At 46.1% G+C, this 19,310-nt stretch overlaps 1 protein-coding gene across 1 annotated transcript; it reads left to right on the top strand.

The window, feature by feature from the left end:
- The first annotated feature begins 23 nt into the window (after window positions 1-23).
- On the top strand, window positions 24-19,310 carry LOC146197419 (uncharacterized). Its single transcript, XM_084599228.1, has 10 exons — window positions 24-569; window positions 2,325-2,531; window positions 2,650-2,730; window positions 3,666-4,017; window positions 7,314-7,393; window positions 9,479-9,536; window positions 10,452-10,568; window positions 13,664-13,784; window positions 14,155-16,059; window positions 18,926-19,310. Exons 1-10 carry the CDS (start codon window positions 100-102, stop codon window positions 19,027-19,029), a joined length of 3,495 nt encoding a protein of 1,164 aa, XP_084455354.1. The 5' UTR covers window positions 24-99; the 3' UTR covers window positions 19,030-19,310.

Genomic DNA, 19,310 nt, shown 5'->3' with positions numbered 1-19,310 from the left:
TTATCCAATCACTGCTGTGGAAAATGGTGGCTGCTGTCCTTCCTCGGACTTTTGTTTTGCTGTTGTTTGCCCCCTCGGAGCGCAAGATGAATTTTCGACATGAATAGTATGTTTAGCTCTAGTGCGGATTTTAAAGTATGGAATGTTGCGTGCGTGTGCTTGCTGTGTGCGATATATTTTTTAGATCTGCTCACGCTTTTCGTTGCGACAGCGTTTGCCGTCGTGTGGACCGGAGTGAACTACTACCTGCACAGGCGGGATGAGGACTTTCGGCACCGTCTATCGATACTAGGCTTAATAAAGCGTGACAAGATCAAGCACAACTCGACACCTCGAGCTGCTTACTCAAAGACTGCGACACCAGCGTCGGCCACACCGTCGCGGTCAGGCAGTGCTTCGTACGATTATCCGCGTCTAGTACCAGGGAACAAATTCGACACCCCTTCGCGGATACTAGGAAACAGCGGAGTCGACAACGCTACATACAGCTCCGCGAGTCCCTTGTTAATGAGTAAAACTGCTTTTCTCAACAGATCGTGCCAAAGTACTTTCACATCGGATCAAGGGAGGTGAGTGCTTTGGTTCTTTTCCTTGCTGATGACTAGAGCATTCCTCAGCGATGTCCGTTTCGTTGACCGGGTGCATTTCAAATTTGAATGGACGGCGTGCCCGCCATAAAAGTTGCGCGTCCTATGAGGATGTGCGAGCGGTTAGTCAAGCATATTTTTGGTACAGCATGTGGTTACGTATTTTTTAATACGTATAATGATTTAAAGTTGGCAACTTTTGTACAATTGAAATGTGCTACGTCCGTAATCATTTTTGTTTCTCCATTCCTGTCCTATGAAACTCATCCACGTGCTCGTGCAAGCTCGTGCAGGTGCAGGGCGTCAGTTTGTGACAGGTTGCTTTCGTTCGTTCAAGGACCTCGGCCAAAATGAAATGACCCCTGAAGGTGCTGCCGTGTTACACGCGCTGCTGTCAAAGAGCTTTGCTAATCTTGCAAACAAATCTTGTAAACATCAAAATCAAAAAGAAAAACCGTGCTATTTGCCGTAATACAAGCCACAGTTTTTGAAGTGACCCCTTAATCGGTCCTAAAATTACGCTATTTTTACCGGTTTAATGATTCTGAAAGCATTGGGCGTTTCTGAGTCGGCGGTACATTGTCCATGATTCCTGGGTTTCCGCCCCAAATTAAATTGCCTTCACTGCACCTTGATTCCAGCCTGGCTACTGCTGCTGCTGCTGCTGCTGTGTGCTGAAAATTGTTTATATAAGAACGCAGGTTTTGTGTAAATTCTGCTGTTTGTACCTTAATGTATACTGTCATGCCGTAACAGAATTCAGAATGGTTTATGCTGTTTGAATCGCTGTCTTGCATAACATCATTCATGTTTCAAAGTTGATAATGTTGATATGTGCATGGTAATTGAGGCAGACCTAATTTCACAGTCCTGTTTTCATAGAAGCTTCGGACCCTGTGGTCGTATCTTGATATATCGGCATGTGAAAGGGACAGGAAGGTTTTACAGAATAAAGACCTTATAAAGCATTTATATTGATGTGACCAAAATGCCCATTTAAATAAACCGCAAGTTCTAATCAAGATAATTTAAAATAACAGAGGAATCTACTGTAATGCATAGTTTATTTTAAATGTATTTTGGGATAGCTTAACTGCACTGTATACTTAAACAGCATACAAACCTTACTCTGATAATGCTGCTACTTGTCTTCACAGTAGCTTTGAATGCCAGCTTTGTTCCTTTAAAATGTCCTCTGTGGATGAGCTTTGATGTTTGCTATGCTATAATCTTCCCCTATAACTAGGTATGTCCCACATGGAATTCACAGTTGCCAAAATATGTTATGCTGGTGTTAACTCTCGGTAACAACTTTTTCGGTATGACACTGTAGTGTCAGAGGTTTTGCTTTTAGCATATTTATGGCCTTTTTTGGTTGCTGCAAAAGGGAAATGTAATGTGAAGTAATTACATGCGTGATGGACGTGGTATTGCACAGGATGTGACACATGTATGTTTATGCTAGGTAGAGGCATTTTTTTTTTATATAATGGAGAATGAATATTCATTAGGAGTGCTCTGGATGTCACACTTCATTTGCAGCCTTACAACACATTTTTGCTGGTGTTCTTGTTCCACATGTGCTTGGAGGATCAGTCTGTCAGCCGCTTTGCTGTACAAACGCACAGTCCCACCAATGCACAGTTAGAGGCAGAGTACTTACGTCTGCATGTTGTCTGACACTTGACATGTTGCTATTTGCATGTTGTAGTGTTTGTCATTTTTGCTCCTTTTCAGAAAGTCCCGCCTTGATTGGGTCCCAGCTGCAACTCGGAGGCACCCGATCCAGCAGGAGAAATACTCAGTGGGAAGCTACCCCACTGTCTGCCTCAACAAGTCACCACTGCCTCTGGCAAAGCCATTTGCTTCGCCTGAACTTATTTCTTCAGTGAAGGTCAAGATCTTGCCCCTGTCAGCGCCTGTCGTACAGAGCAGCACATTTGGGTGCGTGCTGTTCTGTGCATTACACACTGACAGTGGTGTGTGTATGTGTGTGTGTGGGGGGGAAGGGCCTTATTCATTTAAAATAATGCCAAATCTTTGTTACTCACTGCACTTGCAGCCCCATAGCAGCCAGCAATGAAGTTGACAAGCAGGATCCATGCTCCACAGAAAGTGTCATCCAGGCCCTCAAAGAGCGGAGGTAAGTGCATTGACGTGATTTTCACATTTCATGAGTATAACAGTCCCAAATTATTTAGGCCTAAAACTTAGTAAGCTGGGGTTCAATGAAATGTCTTATCAGTTATCTCCGTGTCAGCATTCTTAGTGTACATTGTCCTAACTTTTTTTTAACCGATGGGATCCAAACCCATGGCCTCTGTATGTTGAGGGTGCCGTGATTGGTACATGTGGTATAACAAGATGCTCCTACGTCCACAGCTGTGCATGGAGATGGCACTGGGGAATGCTCGTTAGGTTACATACAGTTTCATCCCTCAAGAAAAATTATCGCTGCAACGGAAGCACTCTGGCTTTCCGGTGAATTTCCATAGAGTTCACTGCTGTACACAGTATCCTGTGAACATCGAACAACAAGCTAAGCATGACACATACTACCTCTTAGCCTCTTAGTGAAGTTCCTACTTCTTATGCTACGGCAGCACATGACTGAATACACATGTTGGTGGTTGTTATTGCGCACTCACGGGAGGTGAACCTACATGCATGCTTACTATATGTGCATCATACTTTGGCTCAGGCTGCTCTAAATAAAAAGCTGTTAACCAAACTGCTCCTTTAAGCTTCTTAACATCTTTCAAAGGTGTTCAGAATAAGTAAGCCAATTTTTGTCAGTAGCTTGCAGATCACTCTGGTAACAACGTACTGATGAATGGTTGGTTGTAAATTAGTGTTTGTATTAACAGCATAAGAATTATGCATACCTTTTTACAGGCATTATAAAGGTTTGCTGTTACGAGATTATACTCTATGTACTGCAATGCAAGCTTTTTCAGTACTGGCATGGTACCTGTCCTCTTGACGTGACATTTAAAGACCAAAGTATTGTGCATGTGACACGCTCTTCTTGCAGCGGACGAAGTTGTGACTCAGTGTTTTGACCGTGAATGTTTGCAGGAAGCGAGCGGCTGCCGCAGCTTATCAGGACTGCCTGGACCCGGCGGGTAGCAGTCCAAACCCAGTGCAGTGCAGCAAGCGGGCACGGCGCGAGAGCCTCTGCTTGCCGCTTCCACCTTTCACACCTGTGGTGACGGCAGTGGGTGGCTTTGGGCCTCCCTTCCTTGGCTCGCCCAGCAAAAACATAGCAGTGCGTAGTCCCGTGCCGTCTACCCTCGTATCATCACCCGAGGGGGCCTTCAAACGGGGCCGCCTGGCCTCTTCGTCAAGCCCTCCCAACTCTTTGGCCAAGCGACATCGCAACAATGCCATCGCCATCTCCTACTGCTCCAGCAGAGGCATACTGCTGCAGGTGAATGTTCCAGCCTTTTGCTGCTGTTGTGGTTTGCCACGAGGTTCTAATTAACAGTGCTTGGTATAATGAGCCTGCTTTAATAGTGCCATTTAAAGACATAGGACAAAAGTGCACAGGGCAACCAAGGTGGTGTTTGCTTTTGGCACTTGTGGTCCGTCTTTTAATGCCTATATGCATCCAGTAACTATCCATTCAATCTGTCAGCTCCAACTCGCCCAAACTGTCATCCTAAGGAAGTTGAAACTCACAACACCCCTGCTTGACATCAGCAAGACCAGTTCTTGAGCCGTTTGTAGTCACTTCCCAGCAGATATAGCGTCCCTACGAAAGGTCGGTGCTGTTGGTTTAAATGCCACTTGTTCTGCAGGCAAACATTCTACATCTTGCTTGTGTTTGTAACATTATTATGTGACCTTTTCATCATATTGCACACGTCTATAAATAGTACAGCCACATAGCCCCGAGTGCTGTCATTGACTTACTTTGTGCAAGCTCAATATTTCGCTCATTCAACCTGGATCTTTGTTGGGAAAATATTGTCGCGAAAGCTACATTGGCCACAGTCTCGCCATTTCGCCGTGCCTGTCCATGCTTGTCTGGTGCCTATTCGTGCCTGTCTGAAGAGCGAAGAAAGAAGAAGAAGAAAAAAAAAAAAGACAAATAACCTGCTAGTTGATAGAGGTGAATGACAACAGCGAGTTGTCAGGACAGAAGGTTTGTTTGAACATTGTGACTGCGGTGTGCCCCGGAGTTTGACGTAGAGATGATGTCATATTACTAGAAGTCTTCTACATCCGAATGAGAATGGTTAACGACTAGAGGCAAGGGGTGCTCATACGGGAAGTGATTCTCCTATGGCATAAATAAAGCTGGAACCTTAGAGTAAACTACTACTGTGTGCAAAAGCCATGTCTTTACTTTCAAGCCGAACGTAAGCGTAGCCATACTGATTGCTCTCGTGTAACTACAGGTTTAACCACAACCTAAACCACAAGACAAATAACCTGCTAGTTGGTAGAGGTGAATGACAACAGCGAGTTGTCAGGACAGAAGGTTTGTTTGAACATTGTGACTGTGGTGTGCCCCGGAGTTTGACGTAGAGATGATGTCATATTACTAGAAGTCTTCTACATCCGAATGAGAATGGTCAACGACTAGAGGCAAGGGGTGCTCATACGTGAAGTGATTCTCCTATGGCATAAATAAAGCTGGAACCTTAGAGTAAACTACTACTGTGTGCAAAAGCCATGTCTTTACTTTCAAGCCGAACGTAAGCGTAGCCATACTGATTGCTCTCGTGTAACTACAGGTTTAACCACAACCTAAACCACAAGACAAATAACCTGCTAGTTGGTAGAGGTGAATGACAACAGCGAGTTGTCAGGACAGAAGGTTTGTTTGAACATTGTGACGGCGGTGTGCCCCGGAGTTTGACGTAGAGATGATGTCATATTACTAGAAGTCTTCTACATCCGAATGAGAATGGTCAACGACTAGAGGCAAGGGGTGCTCATACGTGAAGTGATTCTCCTATGGCATAAATAAAGCTGGAACCTTAGAGTAAACTACTACTGTGTGCAAAAGCCATGTCTTTACTTTCAAGCCGAACGTAAGCGTAGCCATACTGATTGCTCTCGTGTAACTACAGGTTTAACCACAACCTAAACCACAAGACAAATAACCTGCTAGTTGGTAGAGGTGAATGACAACAGCGAGTTGTCAGGACAGAAGGTTTGTTTGAACATTGTGACGGCGGTGTGCCCCGGAGTTTGACGTAGAGATGATGTCATATTACTAGAAGTTTTCTACACCCGAATGAGAATGGTCAACGACTAGAGGCAAGGGGTGCTCATACGTGAAGTGATTCTCCTATGGCATAAATAAAGCTGGAACCTTAGAGTAAACTACTACTGTGTGCAAAAGCCATGTCTTTACTTTCAAGCCGAACGTAAGCGTAGCCATACTGATTGCTCTCGTGTAACTACAGGTTTAACCACAACCTAAACCACAGCTAATTTTTTTCTCAAAGTACACGTGTCAGTCTTCATTACTGCATCCCTCATCCCTGTATGTGAGCAAGCTTTCAGGCAGTGGCAAGGTGAGAATGTTGCTCAGCACTACGACATCATCAGCCAAAACTCAGCAATCATTTCTTTATTTATTTTTCTTCATGGTACCTGATCATAGTGACATTTATTCTGCAGAATATTGCTAGATTTTGGCATGTTTTGGGAAGCCAACATTTTGCCCAAAATTACCTTGGGGGGCCGATTTTTGAGAGGGGGGGGGGGGGGTGACTTGCAGTTGAATTGAAAATTGGGTCTTCACGGATCAAAAGTTGTTTAGCATGCTAAAAGAGAGTAGAATCTCTGGTTTTAGGCTATGACAAACATATTATTAGTCCCAGTAAAGTTGTTCTTAAAGGGCAGCAGCAAGGTGTGTCCTTGCACGTGTTTTACAGCTGTTAGCAGGTAGCGTCTCTGTACATAGTTAGTAAAGCACACTATGATTCCGTATGGGTTCTCAGCACTGCGATTGGGTCCACTTAGGTTATAAAACCGGAGACTGTGTTGTGTGCTATTTCAATAGGAATTTTGTAGGTGCATCTTATGTGTAGGTGAAAAGCAGGACTTACCATTTTCTACCATTGCTGAGCTCATAATGGCCTTTGCAACTTTAGAATCTGCTGCTTTGCTAATGGTGCTTTCCAGTGGCAGAATAAGAGCAGAGGCAACAGGCAGTGAGAAGCAGAGCAGTAGCGCGGGGCGAACTTGCGCCACGTGACCAGATCACTGACCTTTCCGGCATCCTGCACAGTGAATGCACTTGCCATGTGCATCCAGTACAGCAGGGAGAGTGAACACGCTTGCGTTCCTTGACTTCCTTCATACTCCCTGGCGGGAGCAGTTCCAACTGCTCTAGACTACTTTTAGCGTTGCCAAAGTGCTCCTGTTCCGTCACTGGGTAACAGTGCCCCTAAGGGTTCCTGCCTGCCCATTACAACGCAGCTACCTTTGAAAGAGCACGTTTAGGATGCTTATGTCTGCTCCTGTTTTGCCGATGGACTGCGCCATTAGGTAACTTCAGTTGGATTAGGTACATTGTGCGCATGTGGGATTCATTTTGGTTATGCCAACCATAGCCAAACAGACAGACTTGTGTGTTTTAAGTAACTTCAGTTGGATTAGGTACATTGTGCGCATGTGGGATTCATTTTGGTTATGCCAACCATAGCCAAACAGACAGACTTGTGTGTTTTAAACATCAAACTTGGTTTTTTTTTTTAATTGCAGAGGAACAGCCAATCTCAGAAGAGGAAAGCAGTGCCACCAGATTCTTCTCCTGTTTCAAAGCAAACAAAGACAGATGACAGGTGTGTACATTCGACACCACCATCCCTTTGACATCACTTTTTCTTTTTGCACATTTTTGTATACCTTCCATGTTTGCTGTACGTGCACTGAGACGAAATGCAAAAGGGCAATGTTGTTGCATGTTAAGAACCCCGAAAGATCAAAATTAATCGGGAGCCCTCCTTCGTGCTCTCTCCAACATATCAGTCCAATTTTCCACCCTGTGGGAGGGAATTACTGTACTCTTGTGTACCTCATCTATACTCTTGCATTCCTCATGGCCGTTTTCACTAAAAGCTTGTTCGTTCGAACTTCAATCACTCCAGTCTTGGGATAATTCAAGCTGCATGCCCTGGTCTAGCCAAGCTCCTTAGACGTTCATGTATAAAAAAGCCTGATAATTTGAATGCGAGCCAGTTCTACCATGGTTGCTCTTAGTGCCTGGCTGTGTAATGTCAGTGCACGTTAAAGAACCCCGGGTGGTCGAAATTTCTGGAGCCCTCCACTATGGCGTCTCTCATAGTCTTCGTTGCTTTGAGACATTAAACCCCATGAACCGAACCAAACCATTATAGTGCCTGGGCATCTGGTGCCTGGTATATAGCCAGAGAAATTCCCCCATGATGCCAAGTTGCAGGGCTCCATCACCTTTAGAACGGGGACCCCCATTAATTTGGGAATCCAGATAATTCAAAACTGCTGTCGTGGTCTGGTCTCGCATCGGTTTAATCAAACGGAGTCCTGAACGCAGGCCGCATCCAGGTATGATCGGCAGGGTTAAAAGATTGGGAAAATAGCCCTTCTCAAATCTGAACTGCATGCTGCTGAGCCGATCGCATGCTATTGACATGCAGGCAGTGGCGAGCATGCTGAAAAAAAGACGGCCTCTTCTCCGAGATTATGGCTGACTCCTTGGTTTTTACTTTTACGAGCGTTGCGCCAGCCTGTTTCAACAGCAGCTATTGCCCATTTTGCCAAAACTTTGTCTCATGAAGCACCATTCGCATGTTGTGATAGGGTACAGCGCCGTACGACGAAGGGTGCCAGGAAGGCCCTGACCATTTGGGGGTAGTTCTGCTTTAATGTCCTGTGGTCGCGTGCATGCAATAGAGGTTTGATGAAAATGCGAAAAATTGTCATTGTCGAGGAGATAGCCATTATTCAGTGTTTCACCATATCCACAGTCAGTTTTGAATATGCCTAACTCAAAGAGGATCGCGAAATAGTAACAGTAATCTAATCTATAAGTCAGGACAGTGAATAAGGTTACATCTAGCTTATAAGTAAGACTACAATTCATCAAAGCTAGGGACACTCATTGTGGACTGGCAGCAGCACGCTGCTTTCCAAATGTCATTAGGCCTGCTTTGCACCAATGTCGCCATGGAAAGTGTTGTGTATCGGGCCACTGCCTGGCGTAAGAGGCCTAACCATGTCACCAGTGCACTATAAGCACATCAGTATTTCAGTAAGGTTGAGGGACAGTTGTTTTTGCAATGCCTGTAGCAAGTGCTGGATTCCCCTCCAGAGTAGAAATGGAGCCCTCTGGCCAAACGCTATTGCTTATCCCATGCCATGCTTCTGTCCCCACAGTTAGTTTTATAGCTTCAGCGTATTGCGAACAGGTGCCCAAGGTTGCACCCTACACTGTTCTGCATGCGAGAAGCGATTGCAGGAGCACCATTAGGAAACTTTCTCCGCTTTACATGCGAGATGATTTGTTTGATAGGCACGCTCATTAGCGCCATACTCCTTGCCGCCGCAATGATTCAGCGGTTAAGGTGCTTGACTGCTCATCCCAAGGGCTCAAGATCAAATCCTGACCTTGGCGGCCACTTTTCGGTGGAGGTGAAAAGCAAGGCACCCGTGTACTGTGCTGTGTCAGTGTACGTTAAACAATTCCAAGTGGTGAAAATTTTCAGAGCCCTGCACTACGGTGTCCCTCGTAATCTATATCGCTTTGGGATATTAAACCTTATAAACCAAACCAGTAGCACTATACAGTAACATTGCATGGGAATTGCAAGGAGGTTCTTACACTAATATTGCTGGCATTCAACACACACATTTGACATTGATGATACTGACATCATGTTTCATTGCAGGCTACCTAAAGGAGACGACGAAGGGCCTCTTGAGAAGAACGAAGACAGCACTAAAGAAGTATGCATCGTCTAACCAAGCATTTAACACTAAACCACATGGTCATTGACGTTATCATCAGGCTAAATTTCACCCACTGCAGGACCAGGGCCTCTCCCCTGTCTCTCATAAGTAATTCACTTATATGCCAGCTGCAGCCCCCTTATCAATGCAGACTTCCTAATCTCATTCACCTGCCTGACTAGCTACCATCTGCTTAGCTTCTCTTAGAATCGGCACTTTTATCCTTAACAACCGTCAGTTGTCTTGCTGCAGCACTATGTTCCTTGCCCATGTCACTTGTTTCTTTATTTGAACTAGGATGTTAGCAATAGGCATTTGTTCCCTTTCCCACTCTGTTTTCTTCCTGTCTTTTCATGTTACATCTATAATTTTTCTTTCCTTAGCTCTCTTCTTAGTCCTTAATTTAAGTCGAACCCTTTTTGTTAGTGCCCTGCTTTCCTGTGCTGGAAGTAAGTACTGTTAAGGTAAAGCTGTTGTATTATTTCTTTTTTGAGGGATATTACTGCCAGTCATGATCAGGTAGTATCTGGCTAGTGTACTTCGCCCCATTCTTATCCTCCCAGTTGTCTCGGTCTTGTGGCTCAGATTGGCGGTCACTACCTGCCCTGAGTAGATGTATTTCCCTGCCACTTCCAACACATAGACGCCTGTCGTAAACTGCTGTTGCCATCCGTGACTGCATAACTTGCTTTCTGCTTATTAATTTCTAGGCCAACCATTCTCTTGTACCTGTGCAGGTCCTTGATTTTTTTTTAATTCATCACTTGATTAGGTAATGGCACCCTTGATGTACTAGGCGACTGAAAAACTGGGGAGGCGAAAGGCACCTTCTGTTTTTATTCCAAGGTAGCGCCATTTTGTTGCAGTGTGTTACTCTGTATTTTTTTTTTCTTACCACTTTATGTGCCATAGAATGATGCACCACTGGGCGCACAAGCGTCGGCGGAAACATCCGAAAGTGACAGTGCTGAAGCATCCAGGCTGAGAAACCGTGTCAAGTCACTGGAGTGGAGCCCTTCCCCAAAGAAGGTACTATGAAACTAATATCGCTGATGCGTTTTTGTACAGCCGGCAGTTAGGAGGTTCACTTTGACTGCTGCACACTGCACCATTCACCTCTGAGCCACTTTTTTTTTTTTCTTTTGCATTCGTGTATGTGAAAGAGAGTGAAAGAAAAGTCTTTGCTGTTGCAAAAATGCTGTGAGCTGCTTGCTTGAGTGGCACGAGTCACTCGGTAGGAAGGTAAACTTTGAGAATGCTGGTTTTTGTACCACTGTACTGTCAGCTCACAGCATCCAAATCTGTCTATAGAGTACACTCATGCCGTGTTGATATGATCCCCTTAATATGTGGCACTTAATTAATGGGTTATTTTCTTAGGGGCCAAACTCTTGAATATACAATAGAATAAGATGAACTTGATGGGACCATATTTGCTTGTCTAATCGGAAGTTTGTTTTAACAAAAGGGCTCTTAAAAAAGGTGTGTTAGTACACATCTGTCCATATATGTGTTACATGAAAACGATGAATAAAAAAGCCTTTTAGAGACGGTGTTATTGTATTTAGAGCAAATTGCTAAGTGAGAAAGAATGACAGCATGAATCAACTCGTGTCTTGTTGTCCTACTTGAAAGTGACATTAGTCTGGTTTTATTTTTTCACCTCTATCCCCAGCCTGGTTAGCGTCATGAGTGTCTTAGTGTTAGTCGTTCGCAGCGGCTTAAGAGTGAAAACTCCACAACAAATCTGATTTTTCAGAGTTCTGTGAAATGCTGCAATTTTTGCATACCATTAGGAATTTCAGAAGCAGAGTTGCTCCATAATGGTGAAAGTGCCTACGACTTCTTTCCCCACGCAGTGCAGTAGAGCGAACAGCATGTGATGGGCGTGCAGTTTTGGAACACAGGAAGAAATGCCACAAAGACGGAAGTGAAGGAAGCACGTGTTGGTGCCTGCTGACACTGACACTTTCCAAAAAGAAAGAAAAAAAAGCGGCAAGGCAATTATCGTTATAAAAAGCGTGCAACCGCAGACTGTTGGCCGGCTGAGCAGCACAACTGATGGCCACCGCTGCATTTCAGTGGCAGCGAAGCCCCAGAAACAAAGTGCATAACTACCATAAAAACCGCTTATAATACGAGGCTATTTTCCTGCTTTTATCATGTCAGATTTTCACCTCGTATTGTATGCAGATCCAAACAAATTTTGTCCTAAATTCACAGTTCTGTCCTTGTTATTAATCAGCACTATCAGTATCAGGCTTCCAGCGAGAGGAGGCGCTATCTGGCGCTAATGTCGACTGACTGTTTCAATGGTTTCGCTTTCTCCGCGCTGACTCCGCGATCGTCGCGGCCATGGTGCCCGCGACGCACACACGACCGGAAGCGTGCCGAGCACACCTCGCACAGGTGTCTCACGGGCCTCTCCAGCCATGCTGGCCATGCCTTAAAGCCGCATCACAAACGCTTGATTAGTACTCCCAAGAATTGCGTCGATCGCGCTTTTGAGAAATGTAGGATGCCGAACACGTTTAGAGGTACCAAAAAAGATTTTGTGCAGAACGATGTCTGTAGTCAGGGACTCTCCTCAGACGATACACGCACTGAATGACAATGGTCGCGAAAACCTGAATCTGAGAGCATTTTCTGAGCGCACGCGCCTACGGTGTGTAATGGCCAACGGCACATCTGCTGTCGTCTCACGTCGGAGCTGGAAGCGGCCAACTGGTTTCAGAACAGCTGAGGGACCCTGTGGTTTCCCCAGTTGCCGGACGAATGTGAACTGCTCTCCTCCTCACTTGGTTTGAAATTCTCCGACCAAGTGTGTCAGTGCAAGAAGGGGAGTGAACCAGCGCCAGCACATGAAGATTCGTGCCACTATTCAACGCCTGGTTGGGGTTGCGTTGGACGCGAAAATGCGCGAGATTCAGGGGACGGTACAGCCGCGAAATGTAGTGCAAATAAATGCTTTTGTTGACCTTTCCCCACTCTCATTATACACGGATGAAAACTTTTTTTCGCATTTTCGCTATCTCGAAGTTTCACATCGTATTTAATGCGGTTTTTGCGACATATTAAACAGCCTTGTTATGTTTTGAGGATGCTTCACCGCACTTTCATTGCGGGAAAGTATGCAGTGCAGTAAAATCGCGCGTCCAACCCCCAGTTACAGCGTTCTGGAAGAATCACGTGGATTCACGCGAGGATTTATGGATATATATGTAGGTGTTAGACTAGCATGACATCATTCGTAAACGCAAACAAAAATTCTGCGCAAAATGAAGCAGTTGACAACTTGCAAGAGAACCATCGTGTCACTTATGTTTTATATCATATGCCGCCAACCATTAAGCAGGTGTTCAATAGATAAAAGTACAATTATGCAAACAGTCATTGGAGTATTGTTGGGATCATTCAATAATTTATTTGAACATTTCTTCTGGTACCTTAAGGCCAAATTAACGAGAGTTTAGTGTACTAGGATGTTCGTCAAAGCAGGTCATATCTTGACACGGTGCCACTTCGGGAGCCCAGTTGAATTAACAGCTGCCAGCAGCGGGGTGTCTGACTAAACAAGCTTCCAAGCACCATTACCTTACATGGGCATTTTGTGGGAATCCAGTGACAGCAAATTCTTTGAGAGCGGAAGTGAAGCCTCTGGTAACAGCAGTTGGAGCAATGCTATGATGGAATAAGACAGCGGCGGTGGCTTTGCGGTTATCTTTTTGCAGTTAATTTGTTTTTGAAAACAGTGATCACAGTTTGCACTGTTGTAACAGCCTAGTCACACCTCTTTCGCATAAGTGTGCAAGCTATATGCGAGGATAGCTTTTTTTTTTTTTTTTTCCCCCCCATTTTCAGTGCAGAGTAGCAGGCCAGATATTAATCATCCCGGCCAACCTCTCTGCCCTTCCTTTCAATAAGTCCATTTATCTATCTTTCTTTTTTATTATTGTTTTTTTGGATTCGAAGTTTGATGTGCAGGTTTTATGCATTGGTGGGCTACACATTTGAAAATACGGTCAACTGAGGCATACGGGGTGCAGAGCAGGTGGCACGTTTTGAAATGTCTTAGTATTTTGTGTACATGACAATGTGCGAGAGCCATGTCAACCTCTTTGCAGAGGCTGGTCTACCCAGAGCACATGGCGACCCTGAAAGAGCACGAAAATGACCAGGCCCTTGACAAGGAGAGGCTGAACAGATTGTTGGGCAGCCTGCAGGATGTTAGTAACAACCCAAGTGGTAAGTCTGCGCAGCTTCTCTACATGTGGTGGCAGCATGCATCATAATGTTTTAGGTTTCTGAAATCAACAAAAAATGTCGGCACGTGTTTGCGTGTTTGGTGCGGCCAGTGCGTTGTATGCTGCCACTAATAAAATGTGGAACTACTTTCGTCTCCTTTGTGCTAGCTGACATCCAAATCTTTAAGGCAGAATAGCAAGCTTTTTTCTCTAGGAAATTAAGTCCTTTTGCAGCAATTTATGTTGCAGCAGCTGCAGCTTTTGTGTTTTGCTTGTTTGTCCTTTTGCTGTTGGCATTACAAAGCGCATGATCAAATGGCTGGATCCTCTATAAATGGCATTATTAACTTTCATGTTCTGCTTTGTTGCAGCTGCGGAAACAGCTGCTGCAGCTCCAGCTGTGGCAGAGCCTACTACACTCTCAAAGACAACTAGCCCCCCGACTTTCAACATCCCATCCTCTCCCACCGTATCCAGCACCGCTTTGATACAGGGGTCAACAGCCAACACAGTGTCAGTCATCAGCAGCCCTGTGATGAGCGTGTCATCAAGCACAGCGTCCAACAAGCCCACTGCCATCCTTGCTCCACCAGCCAGTTGTGCAAGCACTTTGCCTGCCATGCCAACAGGAAGCACCACCACCACCACAACAACAGTGCCGAAGCCCCAGCTTTGCACAGGCTCTCTTGGCCTGACCACCGCTAGTGTTCCAAATACGTCATCACAAACGGTTGTCGCCCAAACAACTCCAGCTCCGCTGGCTGCAGCCACACCTTCTACTGCTAGTAACCCACTGCTGGCAAGCCTGGCAAAGTTCACATCCCCAAGTACAGCAGCCATAACAACTGCACTTGCCTCACCGTCTGCGGTGTCATCTGCGGTGTCAAGCAGTTTGTCGTCGACCACACCTTTCTCATTGCCACAAACATCAGCACCGCCTCTGCAGACTCCGGCTTTGGTAGCATCACCTGCTGCCACAAAACCACAGCCAGCAGGGGGCTTCGTTTTTTCTGGGCCATCGCTCGGAGGCAACCTGAAGGCCTCTTCTACTTCTTCACTGCCCACGTTTGGAGCAGTAGCTGCATCACCTGCACTTCCTGCACTCAAGGCTAACGACACGAGTGCAGTGGTCACCAACGCTGCCCCGTCAAGCTTGCAAGGGTCGACACTCTTCCAGTTTGGTTCCAATGCACAGGTCGCAAAACCTACTGCATCGCTGGGATTTCTACCCCCTGTCACAGCGCCATCGACAGAGCCATTCAAATTTGGTTCAAATGCAGCAGGGCCAGCTGCATCTGTCGCAAGTGTGGCAGGCACGCCATCATCTGGGGTGTTCAAGTTTGGTGTCACAGCACCAAGCTCCCAAACCACAACGCAGGCAACGCAGGTGTCAAGCTCGAACGTTTTTGCCTTTGGTGGCAGTGCTTCCGTGCAGAAACCAACAGCCATTGCATCACCACTAACATTCGGTGCAACAGCCGTGCAGTCCCCAACTGGAACCTCAGCAGGCCTTACTTCACAACCTAGCAGCACTGGCTTTGCATTTGGAAGCATTACTTCAGCCAGCAGCACTGCAGCCCCGAAAGGCGGCTTTTCATTTGGTACGGGAAATGTCGCTGCTTCTTCATCTGCTGGAAGTGCCACAGTGTTCAAGTTTGGCACACAAGCATCCCAACAGCAGCAGCAGACAGCGGCTGCTGCTCCACTCTCTGCTACAACATCAGCGTCATCGCTTTCAGGAACCCCATTCATGTTTGGAGTGCCCGCTTCGAAGCAAGGCATGCCCACAGTGCAGCAGACATTTGCTTTTGGAGCACCCACAACAGCAGCAGCAACAGCAGCAGCGACAGGCAGCAGCACCCCCTTTGCTTTTGGAGCAGCAGCAGGTGCCGCCGCACCAGCGCCCAGCCCCTTCGCCTTTGGGTCAGCCACTACCACGGCTGCGACGACCCCAGCACCCTTCTCATTTGGAGCAGGGACAACCAGCACTGCCCCAGCTTTCTCTCAGTCGGGTGTCACCTCACCACTCTTTCCCAGTGCAGCAGCCATCGGTGGCCAGTCTGCTCAGCCCGGTGGGTTTCAGTTTGGTGCTGTGGCCACCAATGGCCTGAGTAATGGCATCTCGAGCAGCAGTTCTGCTGCCCAGCCCAATGCTGCCGCTCCACAAGGACTGTTCAAGTTCGGTGCTGCCAGCCCCACCCCTGCTGTGCCAGCGTTCAATTTTAATGCATCACAGTGTGGAGCCAGTGCCACTCCAAAACCAGCATTCAATTTTGGTAAGCAACTAGTTCTTTGGTGCCGCAGATGCGCTGCCACAGTGCACTGCATGAATGAAATAGCTGCAAGTTGCTGCCTTTTTCTGTGATGCATAGTTAGTTTTTCCAATGCTGCCCGCACAATGCTTCAGTGCATGATCCATTTGAACAGCTGCCTTTAAGGTCATAGTATGAGTGTTAAGGTAACCAACATTTTAATTCGACACTTCGATTCGGCGTTGTCATTGTGAGCAAAAAAATCGTGACCATGTATCTGGCAGCTATTTGGCTAGAGAGGAAACGAACTAACGTACAGAAAAACCAGTTCCTGCGGATAGCATTCCAGTGCTACAGGTGATGCGGAAGACGCTAGCAAGATTCGACATCAGCATAGCAGGACCCTCGCAGTAGTGGACCTTCAATTTTTTTAAATGGCCATCTCTGCCAATGTGCTAGGAGTGCCGCGCTGAAGTAAGAGCATGGGGAGCGAATTTAGACCAGAGCACAGAAAAAAAGAAAAAAATAGAATGCCAAAATATGATGATTATGATGGTGCTCGGGGCGATGCCTTTTGAAACGACGGGTTGGCACCAGAACTGGTTGAAAGCTCGTTAACGCCATCTGTTGGGTGCAGCGAGAAGCACAACTTGTGGACTGCCGCATGAGGGGATGCAACACTGCGAGCCGCTTGAATTATCGGCACAATTTCAGTGAATGGCTTTACTTGTCCTCCGACAGTAGGTCCGCAGAACGATGCAGGCAGGCTTGAATTATGCAGACAGCTTTGCTCAGACACTTATCTACACCTTTGCGCAATGATGTGGGAGTACCTTTATGGTTTTGTTGAGCTATTCAATACCCTCGAAGACTGGCACTTGTTGTGGGTCACAAGTTACGAACTTGCGTGCTTGACCGCGAGGTTATAAAGTTTCAGGTGTAAAAAAAAAATGAAGGAACACTGACGAAGCTCTCTCCTCTCATAAGATTCAATCAGTTGAGCTAAAAATGCAAGTGAGGTCGTTCCAGTGACCGAAATAGGCCCATTGCAGATCACCCCACTTTACCAAGCTAAATGATTTTTATTGTAAAAGCAATACTACTCTAGGTTTCGAGCCTTCAGCACATCTTACCCATGTGACGCTGTAACGTCACACCCCACGTGACACTAAGGAGAGAGCTGGGCTACCAACTCAAGGTCGGCACGAGCTGCCAACTTGGGTCTCTCGTTTCACATGGGACGGTTATGTCAGAATCAGCCTGCTATGACCCTGGCATTCACGTTACCCCTATAGGCCACTATGCTCGGCTTGGTTAAAGCGGGGCTTTATATATTTGGGCCAAGGAAGAAGAAAAAGAGAGCAGCGCTCGGTCACCCGCAGCTAATGCTTTCGCTCAATATTTGGTTCAGCAGCGTTGAACCCTTGTACTTTTATTTTCATACTACTACCCTCCATGCTATTGCAATGCTACCACACAGATTGATGCCGCTTAAATTTAAACACAGCAAAGGAGCGATACGGCTGCAGGCTGTCTTGTGTAGCCGAGCAGCAGAATTGATACAGGCTTTCGCTCAGTTGATGCTTGCTTAAAGACAGTAGGTGTGAGCTGGCAGCTTTCTCACTCTGGTGCTTCCTATGCTAGTTTCAACTCGGCCCTCCTAGTATGAAGCCTGTGGGCTTCTCACTAGACTACGAAAACAACTTGTCTTGTCTGCGCCGAGCATCCCGGAAAGTGACTGGCACCCTCCGCGACAATAGATGTTGCAAAATGTGTGTGCTCTGGGAGAAACTTAATTCAAGGTCAGATAAAGGCTTGATTTGTTTCTTGGGCTCGCTGAGGTCAAAATCTTAGCTGCGCTTCATGTAGCCAAGCGCTTTCACTTCAGAGTTGCAGGGATTAAGTCGCAAAGCGACTCACGTATGAGAGATCTTGCACATGTAATGGGCACCTTAATTTTTGCTTCCATCAAAAAGTGGCTGTAGTCCTTGGATTCAGCAGTCTAGTGCCCCACTGAACCACGGCAGCAGGCGGTTAAGAGATCATGTTACATTAAATGAAGATCAAGATAGCTAAGAGTGGAATAGCCAGGCCTGGGGGAAATGAACAGCTGGCAGTAATCGTGTCAACATTCCTCATACACCCAACCCATCTAGATGTCCAGAGCCTAGCTAAATTGTCGAGTATTGGCGTATAGTGCTTTCACATTAGCCATCAAGCGGAGTGTATTTGAACCAGTGTTGGGTACTCAGGTTCAGTAGCAGAGTGCTTAAAATTTTTACACCCAAGTTTAAGGAGGATTTAACCTCCCCCATTCTTTTTATCTATGCCTGCGAGTGAAAGTGCCCCCCCCCTCCCTTTTCGCCGTATATCTTATCGCAGACCTTGGACAGAGGTTAATCCATTCGATGGCTCGAGATGCGTGCTGCGGATTAATGGCTCTCGCCGCAAACAAAGAATAAATTTTGACAGCCAGAGTAATCAATGCGTTTATAACACGACTGCATTATCGCAGTCCCCTGAAAGTCTCAGTATAATCTGGGTTCCACTGTTCAGGCGTGACTCTAACCAAGGAGAGTTGCGAGTGAGCCAGATAAGTGGGCACAGTGAATTTTTTTTTACGCATTAAACTTTGTGAGTGGTGGGGGTGCGCCAGCACAAGGTACAGAACCACCTGCAGCTCTGTCGAACCTACTCCATAGTGGTGGTTATGGTTGCGATCCTAAGGTCGCACTCGAAGGAGGAGGTGAAGTACAAAATTGCCCTTCTGCTGCTGTGAACAAGGAAACTACTCACTTAAGCCACCATTAGGTTCTTATAACTTATAAACTTCAGATTGTTGCATTATGCAGTGGTTAAAGCACTAATACATTTTTTTAATTATTCTCAGGTGCTCCTGCGGCCACCAACAGCCTGTTCTCAATAGGATCGGCGTCGTCACACGGTGATCGACAGACTCTAAGGGCACGATCGAAGCGCATCACAAAGAAATGATGTGCTGTTTTAGCGTCTGGGAGGGGAAACAAAATGTCATCTGTACAAAATTCCATCATTCCCATTGGAATGGTTGCGCCTCAAGAACATGTAATTATAGGCATAATCATTGGGAGGTTTAGCATTGCATTTTTTGTCTGGGCCACAGTTGTGGTGGTTCCAATGCTGTTCTTGCCTTTGGAGAGTTTATGAATGTGCCCTGTACATAAGTAGCAAGATTTTAATTGAAATTTTTTTTCCCCTCGAACACAGAAATAAAGAGGTCATTTGTTATACGCAAA

This window comes from Amblyomma maculatum, chromosome 3, assembly GCF_055883805.1.
Source record: "Amblyomma maculatum isolate TAMU_Amacu chromosome 3, ASM5588380v1, whole genome shotgun sequence".
Taxonomy (NCBI): Eukaryota; Metazoa; Arthropoda; class Arachnida; order Ixodida; family Ixodidae; genus Amblyomma; species Amblyomma maculatum.
This window is presented reverse-complemented; position numbering and strand designations above follow the sequence as displayed.

What these genes read in the sequence shown, in the direction of transcription:
- LOC146197419 (XM_084599228.1), top strand. Translation starts at nt 100, where the DNA reads ATGAATAGTATGTTTAGCTCTAGTGCGGATTTTAAAGTATGGAATGTT. An exon ending in GTACAGAGCAGCACATTTGG is followed by an intron (nt 2,532 to 2,649) that starts GTGCGTGCTGTT and finishes CTGCACTTGCAG; the next exon opens with CCCCATAGCAGCCAGCAATG. An exon ending in AAAACCAGCATTCAATTTTG is followed by an intron (nt 16,060 to 18,925) that starts GTAAGCAACTAG and finishes AATTATTCTCAG; the next exon opens with GTGCTCCTGCGGCCACCAAC.